The sequence below is a fragment of the Zosterops lateralis genome, assembly GCF_965231275.1.
Source record: "Zosterops lateralis genome assembly, chromosome: 3".
NCBI lineage: Eukaryota > Metazoa > Chordata > Aves > Passeriformes > Zosteropidae > Zosterops > Zosterops lateralis.
Window position 1 is genome coordinate 78,142,524 of NC_139764.1, and position 21,047 is coordinate 78,163,570.

The 21,047-nt window shown below is 38.8% G+C and overlaps 1 protein-coding gene across 2 annotated transcripts in view; it reads right to left on the bottom strand.

Annotated features, from left to right (window-relative positions):
* Positions 1–293: 293 nt before the first annotated feature.
* Positions 294–21,047, bottom strand: part of ZNF292 (zinc finger protein 292) — a gene marked incomplete at its 5' end in the record, with an annotated part of 55,980 nt that continues 35,226 nt past the window's right edge. Inside the window, 4 exons of one of the 2 annotated variants that reach the window (XM_083858211.1) lie at positions 294–13,209; positions 14,924–15,065; positions 16,235–16,371; positions 19,594–19,796. In XM_083858211.1, coding sequence (XP_083714337.1) covers positions 6,034–13,209; positions 14,924–15,065; positions 16,235–16,371; positions 19,594–19,796 — 7,658 coding nt within the window. In that variant the 3' untranslated portion in view covers positions 294–6,033. Of the gene's footprint in view, positions 13,210–14,923; positions 15,066–16,234; positions 16,372–19,593; positions 19,797–21,047 lie in introns of those variants that run through there. The other variant, XM_083858212.1, reaches the window with a different exon arrangement.

Below are 21,047 nucleotides of genomic sequence, written 5' to 3' on the forward strand. Positions count from 1 at the left end.
TGAACCCTTACAGCTGTTAGGGTGTTAATCATCAAAAAGCTTCCCTTAAGAAAGGCACTTGCTCCAACTTACGCAAGCAGCATGTATCAGGGTATAGAGTGAACTCCTGGCCACCTGCACCAAGCAGCTCCCATGTCATTAGACTCATCTTCTGCTCTTTGGTAGTGGCATTTAAGTGAACAGATCATTCCCAATTCCCTAGGATCTGAATAGAGAAATGTGGACCATATAATATGGCAGAACAGTAGCCAGTACTCCCTAGTATTAAGTAGCCTGGAATCCAGTCCCTTTAGTAAGGCTGAAAATATGCTACTCCTTCAGTAGATTTCTCTGCTGCAGAAGAGCATGTGAAATCTAAAAATATGAAAAGCCTCCAGTAGAAACAAAGTAAAAAAGAACCACCATACACTCTCTCAAATTTCAAAGTATCTCTTAAACACCACACACCTCTGCTTTTGTTGTGTATGTTGTTTGGGCTAACAGGAAAGGGACAGAAATTAGCTAAGACATGTCTTCTGTTGAACCTAGGTTTCTGAAACAATGGAAAGTAGTGCCTTAAGAAACTTCCTTCAGGGTAGTGTTCTCATTCTGTTGCAGGAATGAAAGACATTTGGACATACATCTGGTACTGAGCCTGATCAAAATGCACTGTTTAGAGAAAACCACAAACTGAAGTGGAGCAGCCTGAATGCTGAACTAATTTTATTGTTCATGCCAGGATAAGGAGGAAAAAACAGTAGCAAAAGCAGGTTAACTATTTTATTTTTTTTTACAGAAGCCCCCTCTGGCCCCTTGGCTTTGGTTACAAAGCCTTACATTTAATGAGTAGCAGTTACAGAGTGAACTGTAGCAACTAATGAACAAGCTACGAACTTTTGATGGTGACTTTCAAGGTAGGGTTTGTTGTTTGTTTGGGTTTTTCTTCTCCCTTAAAGTGAACCTACTTTTATAAAATATGGAAAGACATTTGCTACTGCTGAATTAAGCAGCAACAGCAGTCCCTCAGATACCAGCTTGTGGCCAGTTTGTTTTAAATCTTGACTGGTGCTAAATCTGTGCTTATACAGAGACAGGGCACATTATACAATTCAGAACATTTTCTGTTAAACCTCTACATACACAGAAATGCAGCTAGAAAGTCTTTTGCAGCCACTGAACAAAACCCAGCAAAGAGTGCCTGAAGCAAAACCACCGCCCATGAACCCTGTGAAACTGCAACTGCCACAGTTGAAGTAACTGCGAACAAACCCCAGAATTATCTTGGCCCATCTGAACCCTCATGCATCATTTAAGTAAGACAAGGGCAACACTATCAAAGAAAATGTTTTTGAAATATCTGGGGTTTAATAACTGAGGACAGATTTTTAAGAACACATTAATGAAAAAATATTTATTCATTGTTTTTAAAATAAGGTTTATTTGAGAGAAAATGAAGAAAAGCAAACAGTTTAGCCAACACAGGTTTCTGATAAAATTAGTGCATTAGCTGCTGTATAATAAAAAAGTATATTAAATCAGGGCTTGAAGGGTTTTAGAGCACCCCCTAAAGCTCTGTGGCTGGTCAGAGATTATCACTTAGACCAAAAATTTTCCCATCAAACAAGAACTCTAATTCTTTGGAATGCATATTCAAAGTTTTATTTTTAATTCTATCTTCCAACAACCAAGAAATAATAAATAAATTCCAAAATCAACATTTCAAATCTTGGAGGATACTTCAGTTTTGACAAAGCCAGTACCTTACAAGAGAAATATTCTGCAAAGTTATTATGGGCCAACTCCATATAACCCAACTCACTCACAGCAAATCACCAAGAAGCCTTCATTTCATGTGCTGCAAAATTTGAGTGTTTGACAGGGCTGCTAATGAAAAGGAAATGAGCATCACTTAATCTGGAAGAACAGAAACAAATTCATCTGCTTTCTGAACCCTTGCTCTTGGCAACCATTTGGCTCCTTCCCTTTCTCTACTTTTAAATGCCTTTGTTATCCAGTGTAATTTTCACTTATCCATGCACCCCTGAAGGCATTTGCTGTTACATTTTTGGTTCAAATGAGTTTCCTGGTTTGGTCCCTAAACTTCGAGTCACTCAGACTAACATTTTAAAAAACTGAACTCAAGTGCTGTGTTCTGCAAGGATATAAGCAATTGATAGAAGCTGATCTGAGCCCCCACTGTAATGGAGAAATAATGTAACCACTGCATGCACATTCATACAAAAATATTTACCTCATTTGTATTTCAAAACATCCCTGCAAACATCAAAAGATCCATGTCTTACACAGACTCTGATTTTCTTTAAAATCCAAGTAAGCTTGTCTTGGGACAGAAGAGGTTTGAAAAAAAGACACAGACAAAATATTTCCCTTTTTGCTGACAGCTTCTTCCCTCTACTCCCTTCTCCAGTACCAGTGGCCCCATTTCCCACCCCTTTAATTGTATCATCTCCATAGCAAGGCTCCAGGCAGGGCTGAGCAGGGCATGAGCAGGAGCTTCTCCAACTCGGGGACCTAAACCCCAGTGTAGCCTGTCCCTGCCCTGCCCTCCTCTGCACACAGGTGAGAGCCCCAACCAACCAATTCTTTGGCACAGAAACTAACTGCAACAATTAGCCAACTATTTGCCCCTCACCTGACCCAACAACTGATTCCAGTGTTGTTGTACAAGCAATGCTCACTTACTATCCAACATCCATAGACCAAATGTCTGAGCATAATGCTCTAGAACCCACAGTCCCCCCCATCCTGCTGAGGACCACCCTGAAACATGTAGGGACAAACCCACTACTCTCATTTACACTGAATTAGGGCTCAGGTAATAGCAGATTTCTTTATAAACATAGTTGAGCACCAGAGAGGCTGTCAGTTTAAAGGTGTCTTTGGATCACAAAACAGTCCATGCTCTCCCTTCAGACAGACTCCTCAGTTTGGTTGCTTCTCCATCAGCAACACTTGCTGCTTTAGTCAGCACATTCCTGATGGCAACAAGGGGATTCAAAGAACGACCTTTGCTTGAATACTCCACAGTTAATGGGTGACAATTCTGGAAGGCAGAGACATAGAGGAAGGAGAAAGAAAAGGCAGATGACTGAGAAGGACTGGGCAGTGGGGCTGACAGCACCTCTGGGGCACACCCCACAGGCTGAAATGCTGCCAGTACAGCTGGCCTGGCCACCTTGGAGCCCCAACCCACCCAGCAGGCCCAAGGGCAGGGGCATGGCTTCAGGCCCCAGAGAAGCTTGCCCATCCAGGTATGCTATGATTGCTGGGGTGGGAGGTTTTCTGTATCACCCAAGGTAAAACATCTAAATGCAAACACCAAATTTATTTCCTTGGGAGTTTCTGTAAGTGCCTCTACAAACTAGAATGCCCTCTGCAGTCTGTGACATTTTAAATCAGACCCTGCCTTTGGTACCCCATTTTAAATTCAAAATACTCCTGTTTGATTTCTTTAAAGGAAATAACAGACCCCATACTGGCTTACCTGTAGGACAGGCTGTCAGTAACCACCTATAAGAGAGTGTGCCATGGAATGTATTAACTATATGGGTACAGTATCTGCTTTAATTAGATTGGTTGGGATGAGACAGTATTAAATATTTTATTCTCAGAAATCCAGATCCAAATCAGAAATTACTTCCTGGATATTGGATTTTTTTACTCTTTTCTCTTTGTTTAAGTAGCATTTTAGTATAGCACTGTGCAGCTAAATAGTTGCACACTATTCTCAGTCCAAGAACTGCAAATGATACAGTATCAATCATCGGGAATGTTGAAACTATTCAACTTACACAACACAACCATTCTTCTAAAGACTAACAGTTGCGAGGTCTGTTGACAGTGACACGAGTTGTTAGGTAGGGCTGAAAACATGGCAATCCAGGTGAGCTTTGAGGATCCCCTCCAGAGAATCTCTGCCCTCTTCTCCCCCTGCAGAAGTTCCCTCTACAATCACCGTGGCTGGTATCCAACAGCAGCTCCACCCAGGGGGACCAGCAGCCTCTGGCAGATAGAAAATGGCACCATGTACTTGTAATGACTATAATGATCACTCTGAAGAGTCAAAATGCAAGGGTTTGTTTTCGTTTTATCATTCTCAGCCTGCACCTTTGATTTACTAATGTGGCATAGTAAGAGTTTGGTCACTTGGGAGGGATGGAAAGTGAGAGGAGCCAACAGGTTCTGTTCTAATGGAAGCACGGGCTTTCTGCGAAGGCAAGCAATTTAGCACCATGTAGCAAACCAAGGGCTGTGCCTGAGGCAAAATGCTGTTGCTGTTCACACATAATCCTTGCTCTCGCAACAAGTCACTTCATTTGGCTGTAGGAAGTTGCCCTCTGCACTGATATTCAGGAAAACTGTCAGAGATTCCAGGTGAATAGCTTACGAGCAATCAAATCTAGCATTTAATGCAAAAGCTTTACACAGCAAGACAAGTTTATAGGAAAAAAAAATCAAGCCAATCTCACCCAAGATAAAGACTGTTTTATATTACTGAAGGTAGGTCACATCCAGTAACGAGAATAATCCAAGAAAGTTTTTGGTACCACACAATCCAGCTGGCCGAGTCAAACACAACCACGCATGAAAACCAACACTGAAGATTCCTGGGCGCTGACAGCTCCCACCAATGCATTCACGTTTTTGGTTACTCAATGAACGGGATACCTGTCATTTCAGTTAGCAGCATACAGAGGAATTGCTCCAATCCCGGGCACTACAAGCAGCACCGCTTCTGAGGCTCGTTCCAGTGTGGAAAAGAGAGGTGGTGAGTGGTGCCACATACAGTCAGCGAGAGGCAGAGGAGCGCAAAGGGAGCCTATGCCACCAACAGAGCACAACCACCAAGTTCATCTGTAACATCACCATCTCACTTCCCTTTCAGAAAGTGCCTTGTTTATTTAGTTTTTAATGGTATGGCATAAGGACTTGTGTATTTTATAGATAGATACCAAACTGGTATTATCAAAATAAACCCATCTGTTTTATAAACCCACTATTTACAAAAACGGTTTCTGAAGTTTTTTTGTTTTGTTTTGTTTTTTTAACAAAAATTAAACTATACACCAATCTAAGTTACAGAAACAAAAATAACCTTTATAAGATCACATGTATAAAACAAGAAATGAAATGTGTTTTTATTTAAGGCAATACTGGGCTACTTCACAAATCACCACCTCAAATATATACACTGCTCCACACTACTAATTTTCTATCACATTCACAACGGATTCTTTAATACCAAATATTGTTTTAAATCTTCGATGTAGCAAACTATTTTTATTCACATTTCCATTTTTATTATGGAATCATAAATGCTTTGTAACCAATTAAAAGCAATGAAAAATGTAGCTATAAGAAACTATTATATTTATGTGTTAACTACATATGAATATCATCCATAGATATTGGATGTTAAAATTTACAAAAATGAGAGTGTGTCAGTAACGTTTAACCTATGAAATGTGATCTTATCCAGCTTTTCTTCTGTAAATAAATGTTTTATGCAAAATAAACTGGATATGGCAGACTTAGCTAGCTTTAGTCCAAAAGTTCTTAATTTAAAATGATTAAAGGACAGTTTTAAAAACTTGCTTGCTTAGTTACAAATTAAAATTCCGAATATAAATGTGTCATTTAATAGTTTAGACTTACAGACTGCTGGTGGCAGCAAATGATTTACAATAATAAATATATACAAAAAAATGTATCTACAAATAAAGAAAACTGTTATACATGAGAAGTAACCTGGTGAAAGATACCAATCACAGACAACTCACAAAGATTTAGTTTATGGAAAGGACAATCTGATAGAAAGTTGAGGTCTTGATCAAGTATTTACAAAACTGAAGCAATTACTTTCTTCAAGTCCCATAGGGATAAAAACAAATAAGACATTTACATGACTCATGTCATGTTTTTTGCTAGATTAAATCACTTCAAAATAAAAGAGCTCCACGGTTACTAGCATGCTTGATGGCTTCCTATTCAAAATAAATTCTATTACAGGTCATGGTTAAACACATTAGGTTTTCAGTATTTTGATTCCCCTTCCTCAGTACCCAAAACAATTACTTTTGCAGCTATAACCTCTGGGTTATCCTCCCAACGTCCTTCGAGTTTTCTCAAACTGACAACAGGTTTCATTTCCTGCAGCTGCTTCAACACACGCTCAGTGCAGTCTTTAAGAGTCTTGTCTAACACTATCTTTACATTATCACCACATGGAAGCCGTGATGGGTTGGCAAACGGTACAAAGGTTTCAGTTTCAGAACATGACCAAGTGATGTTATCACTTGCTACGGGAGCCCTCTCAGTGGCTTTTCGTGAGTTTGAATGGGATCCTTTTTTGGTTCCGCTGCTATGGTACTCTCTTTCAGAGCTTTTCTTCTGCTTCACAGCAGATTCTTCAAGGAACTTGAGGAACGACACTTCAAACCCCATTGGCTTGAATGAGCTCCAATCAAAAGCTGCAGGTTGCTCTTCGGCTGTTTGAATGCCGACAGCAGTCTCTTCCTCCTTGTGCAGGCTACTCATGCCACTGGGCAGTGCTTCCTCTGTTTTCTCAGCTCTCTTTCTCTTACTCTGAGATACATTTTTTTCTTTATTTGCTCTTTTCAGGTTGTTTGATTTTTGCTTCTCTGAGGGGCAGGAGCTGGTCTCCTGCAAGTCACTATTTACACTGGAAGAGATTTTTGCTTGATTTTCAGCAGTTGAACAATCCTCGTTAATTAGTTTAGTAATGAATAGTTCTGTCAGTTCATCCACTTCATCCTTCTCACCTTTTTCAGTTTCCTTTTGTGGTAAGGTAGTTGTGCTTGAATCATTATTGCTCACTATCAAACTTGGTTCAGGCTCTTTCACATCAGCTTTTTTATCAGTTTCCTCCTGCTCAGAAGAGGGTTCCTTTACTTGGGAGACAGCGTGTTTTTTAGATACAATAAGAAGATTCCTGTGTTGGGAAGTAAAAGCTTTGGACAGTTTGTGACATTTATAATGCCTTATTATATTACTTTCACTTGTGACTACAGACGAACATCCCTTTATCATACATGGATACTGAGTCATGAACCTGCTTGTACATTCTGATAAAGCTTCATTTCTGGCCTTTATTAAATATACATACTTGCCACGTTTCAGTGAATAAGCCTTATTTTCCTGAACCTGTATTCCTTTTGAGTTTTTGTTTTCCAAGTTCACATTTTTCTTTCGTTTTGTTTTCACTGACAGCCTGTTACCTTCTTTTCCTGATCTGTTTTTGAGTCCTCTCTGTTTAGACTTTAACGGTTTCTCCTGATTTGCTTTGCTTGAAATGTTTTCCTGGCCTGGTGTCAGTCTCCTGGGTCTTATTAGATGATCTTTATGCCTGTCATTATGTTTGTTAAAAATATGCCTCAAGAGGTTAGACCTAGTAGCATAAATACGGTCACAGCCTTCACAGTCACACTTGAACATGCCGTCATCTTCTACTTTGTTTGGCTTTATCTCAACACTGTGATCCGTCTCAAGATGTACAACATAGTTAAGATATGCTGTAAATGAAGACTTACACTGAGACTGGTCACAAAAAAACCTTCCCACCTCTGGGGCTGATTTCATGTTTCCAATTTGCTCTGGGGTCATGTCATGAAGCCTCATATAATGCTGTATCAAGCTGGTAACTTCCTGGAAGATGCGAGAGCAGTCACTCACCTCGCACCTGAACTCTCTGACAGCAGGTTTGGTTTCCACCTCCTCGTGTTCCTCTTTGCTTTGCTCATTCTCTTCCTCCACCTCAGCAGAGAAAGCAGGGAGGTCTGATTTGTGCACAGCTTGGTAATGAAGAATTAGGTTTTGTTGTATTGTGAAAGCTGCAAAGCAGCCCTGATGGACGCACCGGTATGGTCTGTAAGGGCTGTACCTAGTGGGAAACTCCAGAGATTTTGTTACAGGCTTCCTACTATTCCTCTCCTCTTTCTCCTTCCTGTGCTTCCTAACCTTACGTACTTTGGCTTGTTCCTGCATGCTATCAAAAGATGCTGGATTTTGCTGCTCCAGTGGAACAGAAACCACCTGGGGAGGTTTTTCCAGTCTTTCAGGAATATTATTTTCTGGTAGAAGCTTTTCCAATACTTTTACAGGCTCTGCAACTTCCTTTATCTGAGTTTCTTTGACCAGTGGAGCTACAGATTTGTTTTCCATTACTAGCGTCTGCACAGTTTTTATTTCAACAGGCTGTGGGGCTGTGTTTACAGTTTCATTTTGAGATCTTCTGCCATAAGGTCTCTTAATTTTTAATTTTACCATTTCCTCTGTTGTAAAATGGTGTACAAGCTGACAGTGTGCTCGGAGATTAGAGTTTCTTGTGAATGTTTTTGGACAGGTAGCTACAACACATTTGAATGGGGCATACTTCAGTTGATGTTTCTTTATTTCTAGTATCATTTCTGCAGTGTACTGATGGATCTTGCCATAGTGTTTAAATAATGCATCTTTTGTCATAGCACTGTAATTGCAGCCAGGATTCTGACATATAAAAGGTTTATTAACTCTATCACTAAATTGAATGTTACTTGCCTCTGGAGATAGCTGGATGAGGGGTTTATTTTCCACTGATACAACAGGGACTGCTGGTGCTAGCTTATCTGTTGGAGGACACTGAGAAACAGTCTCAGAGATGGGAATGGGAGAATTATCTTCTAGCTTCAGTTTTTGTAAGCCTTCCAAAATTTCAGACATTTGAGTATCATCCTTTTGAGGTATCTCAGACTGAGCAGAGCTACTCTTTGCAGCAGTAACATTCCCTGTGTGCACAGCAAACTGTGTAGAAGTGGGCAGTTTTATATTGTGTGCAGAACTTTCTGAAGCAGCTTGGGTGTTATTTACTAGCAAGTTCTGTCCTGAAGGAGCAACAGTATCCTGAATTTCAGTTTTTACCTCAAGCATCTGTGAATTCATAGCAGTTTTAATTATTTCCAGGGTTTTTTCGAAGTTCTGCATAACAGTGTCCTGTGAAATCTGTTGTTCTGAATTTGCCTGCACACAAGAATTTGCAGCCATCATTTGGGAATCCCCATTTTCAGTTTTTACTGTTAATGGGGGCAGAACTGTATGACCCTCAAGATTTGTTTTGAAATTCTCTTTGATACTGGCCATGAATAACTGATTGTCAACATTACTGAGTTTCTGTGCAAGGTTTTCCACCACAGCTTGAGAGCCACAATTTGCCAGCAAGTTGGACTGAAAACTTTCTCCCTGTATTTGCACGTTTCCTTCAGTGCTTTTGTTTAGAAGTCCCATTACGGTTGCATTGTTTACTGCTAATTTCTGTGACGTATTGGGCACAAGCAGCGGTGTAGGTGTTTTTCTCTTCCTCTTTGAAGAGCTGGTTCCCTTCTTATTCAAGTTGCTTGATCCCGAATTCTTGGGACTACTTATAACTGAAACTCGTGAACTGTTCCCCGCAAAGTTTTGCGCTGCTGCAACAGCGTTAGAATATGAGCTAGGACACAGGCCATTTTCAATGGTCTTTAGCATTAAGTCCTCTGTTGCAAAAACAGGCAAACTTTTGCATTCGTTTAGTGGAGGAATTTTGGCATTGAGGGTCCTGTTTTGGTCTGTCAGAAGGGTACTGGGGTTACAGACTGTCTGCAGCAGAGAGGGTGTGGCTGAGGTGGGGAGAACAGCTGCGTTTATCTGAGTTGTACCAGAGACACAACTTGTTGTAACCACACGTGGAAGTACTTCTGTGTTATCAAAGCTACTCGGGATGCCTGCTGTTTCCAAGGCTTGTTTTATGATTTGATTACCTTCCTCATTCCCACTGGTATTAAAGTTAGTCACACTGGCCCGTGGAAACATAGCTTGCAGTGTGGAACGATTTTCAGCTGCAAGTAACTGGAGGAATGATGGATCTTTAAAACACGTCTCTGGATTGAAGGCAGACTCCTGGGGTTGCTGCAAGTTTAATGAATTTGAAGAAAGAATCATACTGGCAAGCAAAGATTGTCCATTAGCCTGCAGAGCTTCTGGAGAAATTTCTGATCCTTCAAGAGGCTTACAATAAGACCTCTTAGATAAATGACCACCAAGTGATCTCGGATTAGTAAAAACTCTGAAACACCTGCTACAGATAAATTTGCCATCTCTAATTATTGCTGGCCACTTCGCCCGCTTGTTATGTTTTGGCTTCCTTTCTTTCCCATTTGAGCCCCTGCCACGATCTTTTTTCACCTTTTCTGAAGCTGGATGCTGAGAGCTAGTTTCACTGAAGTTATTTTCTTTACTCAGTTGTGAGGGAAATATTTGATCAACACTTTCCTCTTTTGGGAAGGTAGAACTAGTGTTCCCTTCTAGTTGCAAAGAAAAGCTATTTGTGTTATTTTCCAGTTGCGAGAAGACTGAATTTGGAGGATTCTCTGCTGACGAAGGAAAGAGAGACATTGGACCATTTTCCGCAGGCAAAGGAAGAAAAGGATCGGAACCACCATCAATATTTAGAGGCATAACTGTTTTTGCCAGATCATCTAACTGGGAAGGTAAGGTCGCAGCAGACAAATTTTCCATTTGCGAACACAAAACACTCTCAGGCTCACTTTTAATATGAGTAGACAAATTTGGATTTATAACACTTTCCACTATAGGCAACATAGGATTCGCCAGATTTTCCAAGTGGGTTGGGAAAAGAGTACTTGAGACATGCTGCACTTGACCGGAACAGGTGGGATTCAAATTTGATTTGTTCTGTGCAGTAAAAGCAGCACCATTGGGATTGCCCACTTGTGATGGTGTAAGGTATACAATCTTCCCATCGTTGGGCACATTTTGCAGACTGCTGGATTTCCGCGGTTTCTTATTTCTGCGCTCCATTTTAAAAGCAGCATATTCATCAGGGTGTGCTGCCTTCATGTGTTTGCCAATGCTCTGTGATGAATTGTATGTTCGAGTACACCCCTCTACCTGACAATTAAATTTCTGAACTGGGGCTGCTGGTGACACAGCTGGAACTAAAGAGCTATTTATGTTAGGCTGTGATGGAATTAATGTAATACTTTCTAAAGTTTTTAAAGGCAGGTTATATAGATTAGCTGCAGCTTTAATACTGTCTTCAATTTCAAGTTTGGGAATGGGTACGCCGTTTCGATACCCTGTCTGATTCTGCATGCTGAATGGATTTACAACACTCACTTGTCTTTCTAAACTTTTTGATTCAAGGGCTTCTGGTTTTAATGTGTCTGAGGTCACAGAAACAGTTTGAGTATTCTGAGTCTGACTGAGACAGCCCTCCTCCTTTTTCTCTTGGAAAACTGGAAGACAAGAGTCAACTGATGGGCACAACTGCTGGACTCCCAGTTTAGTAGTATCTACTTTACTAGCAGGAGCAGCCAATTTACCTCTTTTAACGAAGTTTTCTCGGATCTTCTGGTTAACAATAGACAGCTTAATGCTGCCTGCTGGAACTGTTTCTTCTGCCTTTATTGAACCCATAGGAGACTGCTCTGAACCAGCATTAGGCAAGGAATTGCTTTGTTGCAGTACACTCACTGATGCATTTACACTTTCATTCCCTACTGGTTCTGCTTTGATATGGTTCCAGACGTTTTCTCCTTCAATCAAACTGCTTCGGTTTTCAGTGGGAGGAGTTGTCAATTCCTCTTTAACTGCAACTCCATCAGTACTTTCACTAGCTTTAGAAGGCTGACTAAGATCAGGCTGATTAGTTTGGTTTTCAGGCTGCTCTTCTTTTTCAGGCTGCTTGTTGTGATCCTCAACATGCTTTTCCAATTCGTTCTGTGAGCGGTACACCTTCCCACAGCCTGTGACTCTGCAGGTATAGGTATTATAGTGTTGTGCTTCATGATCATAGAGTAAATAGGCTTCAGAAAACACTCTGCCACATTTGGGAAACATACACTTAGCTCTGAAGACTTGATGCTCTCTCCTGTGGGTCAACAGCTCTGCATAACTGTTAAAGCCAGCCTTACATTTCATCTGTATGCAGATATAAGGCTTGCTGCCACAGTGCATTTGTAAATGATCATTCAGGTGAGTAACACTTACAAAATGTCGTCTACAGTACTGGCAAATCACTTTTTTGCTCTGCATTTCAAGAAAACGTTTAGCTTCTTCATTATCCTTATGGCCCTTTGCGTGTGCTATCAGATTTTTAAAATATTTAAAGCCTTTTTTACAAAGCGTTACAGGGCAGGTGAATTCATTAACAGGAGGTGGCTTTTGAACTGGCACTATCTCCGGTATGTAGGGTTTATCTTTGTCATCATTTTCATCATCTGAGCCATCGTTATCATTAAACACAATGAAGTCTGTTGAATAGAGACTGTTCTTCTTAATGGGTCGCTGTTCCTGTTTGGATACAGAATTAGTTTTCTGATTCTCATTGGCAGTTGTTATTTTAGGAGGTCTTCCCAGTCGCCTCAGTGGTTTCATAGCGGCCAGTCTCTCTTTGCTAGATTTTTTCACATGCAAAGTTACATGGGGAACAAAGTTTTCTTTAGAATTAAAATTTTGGGCACAAATAGGGCAACTGTAAATTCCATCTTTATAATGTTTCTGTGCATGTCTAACTATTCTATGACCTAGGAATTCCTTGTCACATAATACACAATACTGCATGTAAGCTTGCCAGTTTCTAAATCTAGCTGATATGAACCCCCTCTCTCTGAGTTTTTTGATTTCTCTCTTTTTCTGCTTTTCATCTCTGATACCCCTAAGAAGGCTGGTAGCCTCATCAATGCCAGCAAGCCCATTCAGAGAAGTTTCTTTACTATCTTCTTGGCCATCCTCAACCTTCTCATAAACTTCACTATCGTTCAGTTCGTCTATGGATGACACGATGGATGCCTCCTCTCCCATAAGTGCCAGACACTGTCGCTTTAGAGTTTTCCAGTCCCAGAACTCTGGATCAAAAGGCCACTGAGTTTTCAGTACAAGTAAGAGCTCACAGCGCAAAGAATTTGGTATTGGAAGATTCTCTTCATCATACTTCTGGTCAGGCTGATTATATAGCATTTCAACAGCATAATAAGCATCCACAGTGGGTTCCAGAAGAAATTCACTCAGCTGACAAGCACGCTTCACCTCCAAATCATCTGGAAGTAAGCAGGAGATAGTCTTGCAAATAGATATCTTGACATCTGCATTTTCACTGGATTCCAAGCGCAGTGCTTTCACACACAGTTCAATGCAGGTTGCAAGTCCAGCACCATCAATCTGTAAAGCAAGACTAATTTTAGTAAGTCACTTTAACTCTTTCTATACTTTGAAGTAAAAGATGTCATTATTCAATCGTAAGAAAAAATGCACCTGGGGTTCATAGTAATACTTTTTACCTCAAGAAACAGCATGGATTGTCTTCAGATGCTATTTCTTAAGTTGCATAATTTGTCTGCATGCTACTAAAAAATATTGAAGTTTATATACAACTAAAAGACCAACTGTATTTTCTGTCTAGTTTGAGGACTTTTGGACTGGATGTTAGAGGTGTTCAGTTTATATGAGAGCACTATTGAGCCTTTTCCTTGGAATAAAGCCTGTCAGTTGTGCCACAGGTATTTGAGATGAGCTTCTATGAGACATCAACTTAACATTGGGTAGAATTCCAATGGTAAAAATTGCTGCAGTTAAAGAAAAACACATGATCTTCAGATAGATCTATAATTTGGCGATCACTTAAGGTAAAAGGTTTACTTTTATTTTTAAAAATTATGTCACTTCAAACTCAATTGACCTCAACTGAATCCACAGCTTCAGTCCAACTGAAAGCAATAAGTATACTTAAATTTTGTTAAGTTTTCCATCATTTAAGTGTTCTAAAGGCCATGTGGTTTTTACTCATTCATACCCTAAGGCAACACCATTTACATTGACTTTACAAGCTCTATATGCTGTCAGGGATGCACAAGACAGGCTGTGGCATGCATGAGAAAAAACTTCAGCAAATTTATGAATGTACAAGTCTACTACCTACATGGTCTCCAATTTCTGCCAACAGGTAAATGATCAAATGCTCACTGGAGAAAAGTCAATACGGCATGGAGCAGGCAGAGATCTTAATATCACAAGACTCTGTGAAAGTTATTTTCCTCCCCCTCCCTAATTCCAATTTATTTCACATCTTTTGTGGGAGGGAAAAAAAATGTAAATTTAGAAGCCCATGATTAACCATACCAGAACACTGAAAGACAAAACTAAGGATTTTTATGCTTAGAATTAATATACCAATTTAGAGAAATCTTCATAAGAGCTCAATTTAGCTATCAATATTAAATGTTGCAACTACTAAAGGAACTAAGAAAATTAGATGACCAGGTTAGCTGAGAAAGATGGCAGACAACATCAGGTCTAAACCCAGAAATGACAAGTATTTCATTTATCAAAAGAAACTGCATTCATAAGTGGCAATTCAAAAGGTTTTGAGTTGCAGTTGTGGGGATTTTTGTGTAGTTTCTTCTTTTCTTTCTAAATTTCCTGTAATTTTCATTTTCATATATATTAATACACACCCTTCATTTCCTTTCCTCATAAGCTGGTCCTCTCCATTTTCTGTAATTTTTGAAACATGGAAAATAATGGCAAAGAATGTTAAGGCCTGCTTACAGAAAATACCACATTTAGAGGACACAGGCAAACCTAGAGGCTATAACCTCACCTTTAGTATTTTCTGCATCTCAGTTGTGGCATCCAGCTTTTCTGTTTAATCCCACTCTTTTTTAACAAAGGAACCAAAGTTTTAATGATTCAAAATGAATTAATTTATAATTTACCAGCAGAAGGGAGTTTCTATGGCCTTTCCTAGAACCAAATATGATTGCCCTGAAACTGATCTGATACAGAAAGACAGGATGTCAAAGAAGTTTTCATAAATTTTCCTGATTACAGTTCCATTGAAAGTGCCCAAAAAAAAATCTTTCAGGAGTATCCTTACCTCTGAATTAATTACTTTAATCAGGAAGAAAATGTGATAAACAGTCTTAGTTAACACAGAAAGTTGACGACATCTCTCTAGATACACTTGAATAGAAGGCTCTACCCTTTGCTGCAGTTTACTCCAGAAAAGAGTCAGTTCCCTAGAACAAGAGAACAATATTTCAGGGCCATCAATGCAACCACTATTCTGATAACAAGAAATGCAAGGCTAAGAACAGTTTCCATTTTGTCTTTGGCAAAGGAAAAAGTCTAAAATTTATTCACACCTTATCTTTTAAAATATTAAAATACACCCACTATTAAGTACCTAAACTTCAAAATTATGACAATGATTCAGTTCCAGAAGGACAGTTCAGAATTTATTCACAATTTATGCTACATAGTTTAGTCATTATGTGGTCTTGAAAAAAAGAAAAGTCTTGCACAGTAGTTTACTATTCACAGACTGGAACTGTATACTTCTGGACTTTCAATAAGTACTAGTGCCTACAGAATATTGGCTTTTCTCTGTGGTAGATATATTTTTTTCTAAAGTCGCTCTGCATTAAGAAGTGAATGTGACTGTGATTTAGCAAGAAATTAGCCCCCAAAGCCAAAAAGTATCATGGCATCTACATAATCTCACTTATTCATTCCTCCTCAGGTACAAATAGCCAAGATCACCTAGTACCTTGTGGAATGCTGTAACCAACAAAACTTTAGCAGAATCTCTTTAAGCAAAACCCTGCATTAGCAGCTTTTTCCTGCTGCTGCACATTAAATGTAGAAGCACAAACAAAGCAAATTCTTCAGGAATTATACAGGTTTGCTGGTTAGCAGAAGGAAATTCAAACCCTAACAGCTCAAATATCTGCCAACAAAGACCAGTTATTTGTTCCCACATTAATGAAAGCAAGCCCTAAAAGTAAGTATCTTCATCTAGCTTATTATTGTGGTTATAGTGGTAAAGAGCTTCTTCCTAAGTTTGTTAGAAAAAGAAACACTGTGTTATTACAGGACAGAAAGAACAGTACTTACTCATTAAATGCTGACATAATGCTGACCCAGTTGCCTGCAGATATTAAATTTCTTATTTCTATGGAAAAATTATTAACCACCTATGGGTATTTGCCTCATCATATGGACAGCCTTCAAATTCCTGTAATGGGTGCATATCTTGCAAAATCCAGCTCTTTTTCAGCTTTCCAAGAGTCTTATCTCCTTCCTTTTTAGCTCAGATTTTATCAGCTAAAGAAAATTAACTTATGGCTTATGTATCTTCCCCAGACTAAGTTTTTGTTCTTAGATAGAAAACAAGATTCAAACTCACCAGGCACAGTACATCTCCCCTTGCTGCAGCTGGCGAGATAGAAATGCTGCACATAGAATTAGAGCACTTTTTTCATCTCCATCAGATTCGAGGTTACAGATCATTTCTAGAGCATCTTTGCAATCTACTTCTGCAATCTAGAAGGGGAGAGAAGATGAATAAGACTAAGAAAGTGGTTATATTTTCAGACACACAGTTACATTAGCCTTTGCAGAACAGTAATTCAGAACTTTAACAGTTAGAGATGAGCTGAAAGCAAATCAGTACATTTCTAGACAGTGTCAAAACTTATTATGCCACCAGAAAAACTGTTCTATTAAAATGAACATAAACTTGTTTTTTAGACACATGACTTATTTGTATCTAGTGTCCCAGTCACCCAGGAATTTTAACGTCCATTAGTTATTCATATATATCACATACATGTGATAATAGTGATATGAAGACTTGTAACTTTAAATTGCAGTTTAACACAAAAAAGAAAATTACCTGTAATTCTAATCCAGTTTACTTGTCACTGATGTCACTACTGCTTTAATAAAATGATCTGAGTGGTTAGTGAATCTCAGGTTTAACATGAATGTTCTAGTACTTTTTTTTTTTTTTTTAATCAAAGATAAGAAGCAATGGAAAGCTGTATAGTAAGCAGCAGGCCTGAATGCTGTTCTAGAAGAACAGTACAATCTGTACAATATAAATGATTTGTCAAGTACCAATGGAAGTACTTAAGTTTTGTGGCAAATCAAAGGAAAAATTATAGCTGCCCAGTACTAGACAGCTGTACCAGTACTGAATCAGTGCACTTGCTGTAACAACTACTGTCTAATTTGATTCTCAGTAGACTGGTTTGATTACATCAATTAGTGCATCCATGTGGGATGCTGGTATTTATCCTTTGACACCAGCAGTTGAAGAATAGCTTGACTATGACAACAGCACTGCTGGAAGTCTCTTGAGAAATCACAAGACCACCCAAAGCAAGAAACAGAAGTGCTCACCCACACACCCAGCTGGTCTGGCACTCTGGGTAAGGCACCAGCACAGCTGGGTTGGGCACCACAGTATCCTGCAATCAAACTACAATTTTGAATAGTACAGCTACTTATTTTCACGCCTCTAAATTGACACTTCGTAAATATACAAACAGCCCTCCACTGAATGCCATTTGAGGTCTAATAACCTCAAAGTCATCTTCTAAAGAAAACTGCATTTCTTAACATGGAACATTATAGATGTAACAGCAATTTACACTGAAGGTCTGCTTTGCTCAGTGCCCTATCTCAGAGAGGGACTATCAATTAAAAGCTGAGAGAAGAATATGGTGAACTGAACTTGTAACAAGGGAACTTTTTTTTAATTAAAAGCTTTTCCACACTCTCACACTTTCTAAGGGACCCTGTTTCTAACAAAGGTTTGCATAGGTCCAGCTGATTCCTTAAGTTTTAGCTTTCATATATTTCAGATTCTGTGCTGCTGAGGGGTGTAGTTCTGAACCTCATGTTAAGTGTTAGTCAGCTCTCTTCACAGGGTAGGTAAACAAAACAATCCTTTTCCAGCTTGAGACCAAGGACAACAGTTACAAGTTTCAGGTCCAAAAAAAAAATGAACAACGGAGGGCTGAGGGGAGAGAATGAGGAGGATGGAACTTCATAACCTGAAGCTATAACTGGACAATTAACTGTACAATTAACTCCAATATACAAATGGACCAAGACATATAAAAGTGTGAAACCTCATGAGCAGTTGTCCCTTTTGTGACCATTTTGGGTCCATCTTGGGTGTAGCCCTGGCCAGGCTCTTGTACTGCCCAAGGTGTATCCTTTAAGGCCTTTCAATAAATATCTACTTTATTCTCTTAGCTCTGTCTAGTCTCTGTTCCAGCCTTCTCAAGGAATCACAGCCATCAAGTTTATCAGTCTAGCATTTCACATGCTGCAGGTCTGAATTTTTTATATTATTGAAGGAAATTATTAGACTAATCCAAGATGAAAATTTGCTTAAATGTTACTTTCCTGACTAGTCTTAATGGATATAAAAATTTCCACACTGATAATACTTTTTTTACACTTTTTTTTTTACTATTTTCTTACTGTTCTCACACAACAAAATGACCGTCCTCAGTTCTTAATTCCACCTTGACATGTTAAAGCTTATCTGCCTTCTCTTGGTAATCCATCATCTTTCCAAAATGGTTAGCAATACTGCAAACAGTGCTGCAGCTGAAGCTGTTACTCTAAGCAATCCAAAGCTCAGAAATACCTAAATTAGGTTCTCTCTGATAACCCAGTTTGAACTTATCTGTATGTTATGGTATCCAAAGAAACAAGGCTAACCCATTCCTTTTGTCCAGGGGATTCACACTTCACTCACTGAACCAGCCCATTCTGTGTTGGGGCTGAGTAATGAAGGAAGCATGTTTGTAGGGTCATAAATTCTGAGTTCCACTGTGTGTCCCCAGCAAAGAAAGGTAAGATTGCACAGCCCTGTCACAGCCCCTCCTGAGCCTGTTCTGACAGGTTTTGCTGCAGCCAGAGCTGAGCCAATTCTACTGAGTATCAGAAGAACATGTTCAGTGATAAGTTGTCATCTTAGAATTTCATCTGTATCTAGGGTAGGAAAGTTTTCCAGCTCTAATCAATGCACAACTCTTATCCCTTTAGGTTCAATTGCAATATGCTTAATATTTAACATTAAAAGATGAAAACAACAAAAAGACAGCAGAGACACTGGCAGACAAGAAAAGTGACATTTGCAGATAGTTTTCCTTCAAGAAGGAAAAAGGCTTGGCTAAAACTTTGGAGTGAGATGAGAAATGAAGATGCCACCTGAAAGAATGCAAAAGAGCAAAGCTGTCATCTCGTCTCTGACTTCTGTATTTAAATTAGAAGGATTTTATATTACAAACCAGATCAAAGATCTGATTTCACCTTTGACTGCACCCAGGCATTTGGGTGAAGTTACATTTATTCTCTGAACTGCAAGCAGCATCTAAAGGACCCCATTCTGTGTACTAGGTATTCACAAAAAGCAATACAGTTAAAACAGTAAAAATGGGAAAGTTATTAACTTCACTTTACAAATGATATCTGAGCCAGAGTTTTAAAGCAAAATCAAACAAAAAGTTGTGACGCAGCTAGAAAATGCCTATTAATGGCCTAATAATACACTTCTGTGAGTATTTTGAGTCATTACTACTCAGCTTAAAAGTGACTTGAATGACAAGAAAAAAACTACCAAAAATATTTTAGATCATATTTTAAAACAAAAACCTCTTCTACAGAACACCAGCTCATGATTAGTGACTTCATTATCATTAAAGAAACAAAGCTAAGAAAAAAAATGCTTCATTATTTACTTACTTCTTCCATTAGCCTTTCATTTGGTGATCCTGAACAAAGACAGACCAAGTACGTTTGTTTGAAATTGCCTTTTGCACTGATTTCTGGATGGTCAGAGCAGAGTTTTGCCAGGGCAGTAGCTTGCGTTAATTGCTTTGTTTTCATTAGGTGCTTAATACGCATATCCAGCAGGACAGGGCCTTCTGATAGTAAAAATTCATTCACTTAAAAAAATAACAAAACAACAAAAAAGCCAAAACATTATATGCATGTTACAGAGTTAACAGACTGTATTTACTCAATCATGGTTGACCCCTAAAATTTACACAAATCAAAACACACACGAAAGATATGAAGCAAATTGAGGAAAAAGCTTCTGGGTGAACTGCGCTTCTTTATCGTTAAGTTTCCCTGTCACAGACCTTTTACATACTTGCAAGTTTTAATTCATTCTGATTTCTTGGCTAAACAGCTGCCCACAAAACAGACTGAGACCCCATATAAATATTGAAATATTTAGATGCCATTTAATTATAGTTCTACAGAAAGACAATACAAAGCCAGTACTCTCACATCCTTTGTATGCTTGTGCTATGCTTTTGCCAACAGTTGCCTTTGAAAGACCTTGCTATTGAACGATATATGTGACAAGTACAGAAGTTTCGGAATCTGTTTTTATTGGTGTGAAATGTCTCATATTATACACCCATAGAATACACTTTATAGTTTTTCAACCAAAAAAGTTTCCTTATTTGAAAAAAGAAGCTTATCTTGTATACGCTTGACTGTGCATAGTTTGAAACTCAAAAGAGACAAGTCTTGAACTGAATTTTTCAGATATGCTCCCACCAGAGCTGAACTCTGCAGTCTACACTAACAACCCAACTTCCAGGTGCCCGCAATGGAAGGCAAAGAATCCTGCAAAAGGGGGGAACGCAGGATAATGTTCCGATTTTAAATACACAGCTCCGGTCTCACCCAGATCTTCAAGATCAGAACTGTTTCAGCTTTGAAGTATGAAGTTTAGTACTACTTCCACAACATTTAAAGTCAATTATTAAAACTAGACACACCATTTTCTTTAATCCATTTTCTTTAATCCTTTTAACATCAACTCCTTCCTGTTTCCACAAGGTAGATATATACTGCAAAAAACACAACAACTTGGTTTTCAGTTGCCCTCACTTTAATTTCATAACACATTCTCACATCTTTTAAAAACAGCATACTTTTTCTATTATTTTTGTTTATTTTGTAAAAACCAGCACATTTATTTTATGCTTTCAGTATTAGGAGTAAAATCTTGATCTTTTCTAAATGAGATTTTTTTTTTCCAGCCTTTGAGTATTCCCAAAACCTTCTGGTCATCTGCAGTGCTCACTTTCTGACATCTTAATAGGAACTTTCTTCATATTCCTTTTAATTTGCTCATCCTGAATTTCACCTGAATCATGTTGCCCATTCATTTAATTTGT